A 6,832-nucleotide genomic window follows, 5' to 3' on the forward strand; every position below is an offset into this window, starting at 1 on the left:
ACAGTGCCTTGCGAAAGTATTCGGCCCCCTTGAACTTTGCGACCTTTTTGTCACATTTCAGGCTTCAAACATAAAGATATAAAACTGTATTTTTTTGTGAAGAATCAACAACAAGTGGGACACAATCATGAAGTGGAACGACATTTATTGGATATTTCAAACTTTTTTAACATATCAAAAACTGAAAAATTGGGCGTGCAAAATTATTCAGCCCCCTTAAGTTAATACTTTGTAGCGCCACCTTTTGCTGCGATTACAGCTGTAAGCCGCTTGGGGTATGTCTCTATCAGATTTGCACATCGAGAGACTGACATTTTTTCCCATTCCTCCTTGCAAAACAGCTCGAGCTCAGTGAGGTTGGATGGAGAGCATTTGTGAACAGCAGTTTTCAGTTCTTTCCACAGATTCTCGATTGGATTCAGGTCTGGACTTTGACTTGGCCATTCTAACACCTGGATATGTTTATTTTTGAACCATTCCATTGTAGATTTTGCTTTATGTTTTGGATCATTGTCTTGTTGGAAGACAAATCTCCGTCCCAGTCTCAGGTCTTTTGCAGACCACATCAGGTTTTCTTCCAGAATGGTCTTGTATTTGGCTCCATCCATCTTCCCATCAATTTTAACCATCTTCCCTGTCCCTGCTGAAGAAAAGCAGGCCCAAACCATGAGGCTGCCACCACCATGTTTGACAGTGGGGATGGTGTGTTCAGGGTGATGAGCTGTGTTGCTTTTACGCCAAACATAACGTTTTGCATTGTTGCCAAAAAGTTCAATTTTGGTTTCATCTGACCAGAGCACCTTCTTCCACATGTTTGGTGTGTCTCCCAGGTGGCTTGTGGCAAACTTTAAACAACACTTTTTATGGATATCTTTAAGAAATGGCTTTCTTCTTGCCACTCTTCCACAAAGGCCAGATTTGTGCAATATACGACTGATTGTTGTCCTATGGACAGTCTCCCACCTCAGCTGTAGATCTCTGCAGTTCATCCAGAGTGATCATGGGCCTCTTGGCTGCATCTCTGATCAGTCTTCTCCTTGTATGAGCTGAAAGTTTAGAGGGACGGCCAGGTCTTGGTAGATTTGCAGTGGTCTGATACTCCTTCCATTTCAACAGTGCTCCTTGGGATGTTTAAAGCTTGGGAAATCTTTTTGTATCCAAATCCGGCTTTAAACTTCTTCACAACAGTATCTCAGACCTGCCTGGTGTGTTCCTTGTTCTTCATGATGCTCTCTGCGCTTTTAACGGACCTCTGAGACTATCACAGTGCAGGTGCATTTATACGGAGACTTGATTACACACAGGTGGATTGTATTTATCATCATTAGTCATTTAGGTCAACATTGGATCATTCAGAGATCCTCACTGAACTTCTGGAGAGAGTTTGCTGCACTGAAAGTAAAGGGGCTGAATAATTTTGCACGCCCAATTTTTCAGTTTTTGATTTGTTAAAAAAGTTTGAAATATCCAATAAATGTCGTTCCACTTCATGATTGTGTCCCACTTGTTGTTGATTCTTCACAAAAAAATACAGTTTTATATGAAGCCTGAAATGTGGCAAAAGGAAAGTTCAAGGGGGCCGAATACTTTCGCAAGGCACTGTATTTGCATATGATATGGTCTCGTGAAGAGTATGTTCTTCTATCTCAGCATGTCTACAGATTCTACCTTCTCCCTGTTTTTGTTTGCTTGGAAATGTTGATACTGGAGACTGTTATCAGAAGAATCTGTGTAACCTAGCATTTATAGTTGCTAAGAAATTAATTGACATTAATTGGAAGGTTGGTTATCCTCCCACAATGGATGGAAGAAATGTCAAGTTATGTATCACTTGATTTGATTCATTACAAGATTAATGGCATGTAATGTGCAACTTTCATAAGTTCTGGATGCCTTATATGGAATACAGAACGACAAAAGGAGTGTGTGTTGAAAACCTGCCCACGTCAGGAGAGAAAACTATTTAGTCAATCCCTAGCTGCTGGGTTGCTCAGTCCTGGCCCTGGGGGTCAGACATGACATACTGTTGGTTGTCACTTTGGCCTTGGCCTAACACACCTGAAACCAATAATGTTTCACTAAGATCCGTCTTTAAAGATAGATTTAACGTAGATGCCGAAAGTAAACAGCTGAGTGGGTCAATCTCCACAACTACTAAGAGCTTTGAAGTGGGAGGTTCAACTTCTCAGCTGTTTTGGTCCCTTATGTAGCATGTAACTGTGTGAAGCAAACTCGTGCAGATGCGCAGATACTCTGTGGGAGAGTGAAGTTTTGCATCTCGCTTGTCACAATATCTGTGATGCTGCAACATCACTTTGCTGAGAATACCTTTAAATAAAAGGTTAAAATCAAGGTCATGTGACATGATAAACCAAAACACAGGGGCCTATATATGAGTCACAGAGAGGGCAGTAAAGACTTTTGTAAGTATTAATTGAGGAACCAGGTGAGGAGGGACACAATCTTGTCATGTAGCATCAATGATATCGGTCCAAATTGTGTTATTATGCAACTACTGTAGTTCAAGCCACTGTCAGCAACATTAGAATAGAAAGGTATGATTGGACTGGTTCCCAGTTATCACTAACGCTACATGAGTCACAGAGAGGGCAGTACAGACTTACTTTTGTAAGTATTATTAGCAGACAAGTCATTTTCTAATGACTATGCTAGCTATGGTTCCATACATAATCAAGCTAACGTTAGCTAACTAGCTAGCTAGCTTAAGAATAGCTTGCAAAATAACATTACCTAATAGATTTAGGTAGCTAGTATCAGACTACAACGCTAGAGTTACAAACTCTTAATAACAATGACTTGGACAATAGTCTCCAAAAACTTATTACAAACAAGAAAAAAGCTTGCTACCAATCCATTAAAAAATATATAATACGAGCACAACATGTAAAGTGTTGGTTCCATGTTTCATGAGCTGAACTAAAAGAGACCCGAAATTTTCCATAAGCACAAAAAGCTTCTCTCTCAAATTCTGTGCACTAATTCCATACCCACAAAAAGCTTGTTTCTCTCAAAAGATGTGCGCAAATTTGTTTACATCCCTGTTAGTGAGCACACCTGACAGGTGTGGCATATCAAGAAGCTAATTAAACAGCATGATCATTACACAGGTGCACCTTATGCTGGTGACAATAAAAGGCCACAAAATTTTTGTCACACAACACATTGCCACAGATGTCTCAAGTTGAGAGAGCATGCAATTGGCATGCTGACAGCAGGAATGTCCACCAGAGCTGTAGCCAGATAATTTATTGTTAATTTCTCTACCATAAGCAGCCTCCAACATTGTTTTAGAGAATTTGGCAGTACATCCAACCGACCTCACAACTGCAGACCACGTGTAACCACGCCAGCCCAGAACCTCCACATCCGGCTTCTTCACCTGCGGGATCGTCTAAGACCAGCAACCCGGACAGCTGATGAAAGTTAGGGTTTGCACAACCAAAGAATTTCTCCACAAACTGTCAGAAACCATCTCAGGAAAGCTCATCTGCCTGCTTGTCTTCATCACCAGGGTCTTGACCTGACTGCAGTTCGGGGTCATAACCAAATTCAGTTGGCAAATGCTCACCTTCAATGGCCTCTGGCACGCTGGAGAAGTGTGCTCTTCACGGATGAATCCCAGGTTTCAACTGTACCGGGTCGATGGCAGACTGGATGTTGCCGTGTGGGTGAACAGTTTTCCGATGTCAATGTTGTGAACAGAGTTCCCAAGGTGGCTATGGGGTTTGGTATGGGCAGGCACAAGCTATGGACAACTAACACAATTGCATTTTATTGATGGCAATTTGAATGCACAGAGATACCGTGACGAGATCCAAAGGCCCATTGTTGTGCAATTCATCCGCTGCTATCACCTCATGTTTCAGCATGATAATGCACGGTCCCATGTCGCAAGCATCTGTACACAATTCCTGGAAGCTGAAAATGTCCCAGTTATTCCATGGCCTGCATACTCAGCAAACACGTCACCCATTGAGCATATGTGGGATGCTCTGGATTGACGTATACGACAGCGTGTTCCAGTTCCCGCCAATATCCAAATACTGACTGGTTTTCTGATCCACGTCCTTACCTTTTTTTTGACGATATCTGTGACCAACAGATTCATATCTGTATTCAGAGTCATGAAATCCATAGATTATGGCCTAATGAATTTTAATTTCAATTGACTGATTTCCTTTTATGAACTGGAGAAGTTGCCCTCTGTTATTGTTTGAACTACATATTGCCCATTAATAATGCATTTGAATGTAAACAAAGATGATTTCTAGTTCGTTAGTAAGATTACTTTTAACATTTTGAGGAGCAATTTACATTGGGTAGATATGAAAAGGAAGGTAAAATATATTTACGACATTGTTAGAATCACCAGACACAGAATACGGCTTGACCCGGACTAAAAAGTAATTTCCATTCATAGTTCATTACAGCTTTTTAAACCAGCTACACGGTGATCAAGGAAGACACTATCTATTGCTTATGGAGGTGCAATTTAGCTGAAGGACATGACATGAGCAAAACTGCAGTAGCATGGAGAAAGGAACTCACACATTCTATTTAATCTCAAAGCCCAAATGGACCACATCCCACAGGCTCTAACTTGTTGCTTTCCTCATTAGCTTCTCCTCAAAATGTGTCACTAGAGTCATGACGTCCATGTTTACATCTTGATTGACAGACTCATCTTCCTGTTGTTGGTTTTGTTGTAAATAAAAGGCTGTGATGTTGTTTGTGCACACAGTCTGGAGGGGTGAAAGAGAACATAGGAATCAACGTGGAACACTGAAAAGAGCTGTGGAAGACTTAATTGCCTATGTTAGTGCTGAACTCCAACTCTTCACATCAGGGACAATTCATATTTTGTTATATAGTGTGGAATGTGGTGATTCTAATGACAAATGTAATGTGTTTTGGTGCACACAATGTCCATACAGTTTTGTTAGGGTAATGTTGGCTAGCTACCTATGATATGTGAAATGTGAACCTTCCAAAACAATATATAGCTTTCTTTGCTGGCTAGCTAGCTATCCAGCTCTCATCTGACAGATGATAGCTAATGTTACAGCTGCAAGCAGGAGTTGGATAGAAAACAAACATTTCTCCAGCCCCATCCCTCAGCTGTTTACCAAATAACGTGGCGGGGCAGACGGCCCCTCTAAGTAACCCTGTTTATCTGCTACTGATACCACAAGCATCAGTAGATTACTTTTTTAAGCAGCCAAACGTTATGTTTTGACACTGATTCCCCAGGTTTTTACTACTAATCTTTTAAAATTCTCCTCTCAAGGTTCTGAGCTGCCCTCTCACTGGGGAATGGAAAACCGCACATACAATGACCATATTCTCCTCCTGGAGGGGTTAAAGGTCCCTCAACAGTCCACGTACCCTGCCTTCACCCTCCTCCTCATCACCTACATCTTTATCATGGTGGCCAACATCGGACTCATAGCATTGATCTCCATGGAGAGGAGCCTGCACCAGCCCATGTACATCCTCTTCTGCAACCTGCCACTTAATGACATAGTCGGGGCTACAGGGATGATACCTCGTCTGTTATGGGACATTTTGACCACAGCTCCTGAGCGATATATCACTTACATAGAGTGTGTCATTCAGGCTTTCTGTGCTCATTTATTTGCTACCACATCACACACCATTCTCATGATCATGGCCTTTGACCGGTATGTGGCCATCTGCAACCCCCTGCGGTACGCTACCATCATGACAAACAAAATGGTTATCAGGTTGTCTATGTCTGCCTGGGGGGTGGCCATAGTCTTAGTGGGGATTTTGCTGGGCCTCACCATCCGCCTGTCACGCTGCAGGTCTAACATATTTAACCCTTACTGTGACAACGCCTCCTTATTCAAGCTCTCCTGTGAGAGTGTGTTCATAAATAACATATATGGCTTAATCTTTACTGTTGTGCTGTTTGTCTCGTCCATAGGCAGCATCAGTCTCACCTATCTCAAGATCGCCAATGTATGTCTGAGCAGTAAAAACAGCTCTTTAAACAGCAAGGCCTTGACAACCTGCAGCACACACTTACTAGTCTACCTCATTGTGATTGGATTTGGAGTCACCATTATCATCCTCCATCGCTTCCCAAAATATGCAGAACTTGGCCAAATGTGTAGTGTGTTGTTCCCCGTGATCCCTACTTGTCTCAACCCCATAATATATGGTTTACAGACTAAAGAGATTAAACAGAGGATATTTAGAGTGTTTCACAGAGCCAAGGTGGCTGCATGATGTTATGTTAAATCTTTAACAAAAATATATGATATACAGTGCCTTCAGAGAGTATTCACATCCCTTGACTTTTTCCACATTTTGTTGTGTTACAACAAAAACTGCATTTAAAATTGATTAAATTGAGACTTTTGTCACTGACCCACACACAATACCCCATAATGTCAAAGTGGAATTATGTTTTTTCGAAATTTTAACAAATTAATAAAAAAAAACACTGAAATGTCTTGGGCCAATAAGTATTCAACACCTTTGTTATGGCAAGCCAAAATAAGTTCAGCAGTAAAAATATGCTCAACTAGTCACATTGGATAGTGTTTAGCATAATTTCTGAATGACTCATCTCTCTACCCCGCACATACAATTATCTATCAGACGATTATCTATCAGAAAAAGATCTGATGTGGTTGGTAAAATGACCAATTAGAAAAAATATCAGAATTGGGCTGCCTGTGTAAACTGTTTTGAAATACAATGCAAAAAAAGTATTTAGTCAGCCACCAATTGTGCAAGTTCTACCACTTAAAAAGATGAGAGAGGCCTGTAATTTTCATCATAG

At 41.1% G+C, this 6,832-nt stretch overlaps 1 protein-coding gene across 1 annotated transcript; it reads left to right on the forward strand.

The window, feature by feature from the left end:
* Positions 1 to 5,314: 5,314 nt before the first annotated feature.
* LOC116374294 (olfactory receptor 52N5-like) lies at positions 5,315 to 6,359 on the forward strand. Its single transcript, XM_031825914.1, has one exon. The coding sequence runs from the start codon at positions 5,335 to 5,337 to the stop codon at positions 6,271 to 6,273; it is 939 nt and encodes a 312-aa protein (XP_031681774.1). The 5' UTR covers positions 5,315 to 5,334; the 3' UTR covers positions 6,274 to 6,359.
* Positions 6,360 to 6,832: the final 473 nt, after the last annotated feature.

Source organism: Oncorhynchus kisutch, linkage group LG6, assembly GCF_002021735.2.
Source record: "Oncorhynchus kisutch isolate 150728-3 linkage group LG6, Okis_V2, whole genome shotgun sequence".
In the NCBI taxonomy this organism is placed as follows: Eukaryota; Metazoa; Chordata; class Actinopteri; order Salmoniformes; family Salmonidae; genus Oncorhynchus; species Oncorhynchus kisutch.

Bases quoted from the DNA above. Each gene is read 5' to 3' on its own strand.
- LOC116374294 (XM_031825914.1), top strand. From the start codon at position 5,335: ATGGAAAACCGCACATACAATGACCATATTCTCCTCCTGGAGGGGTTA.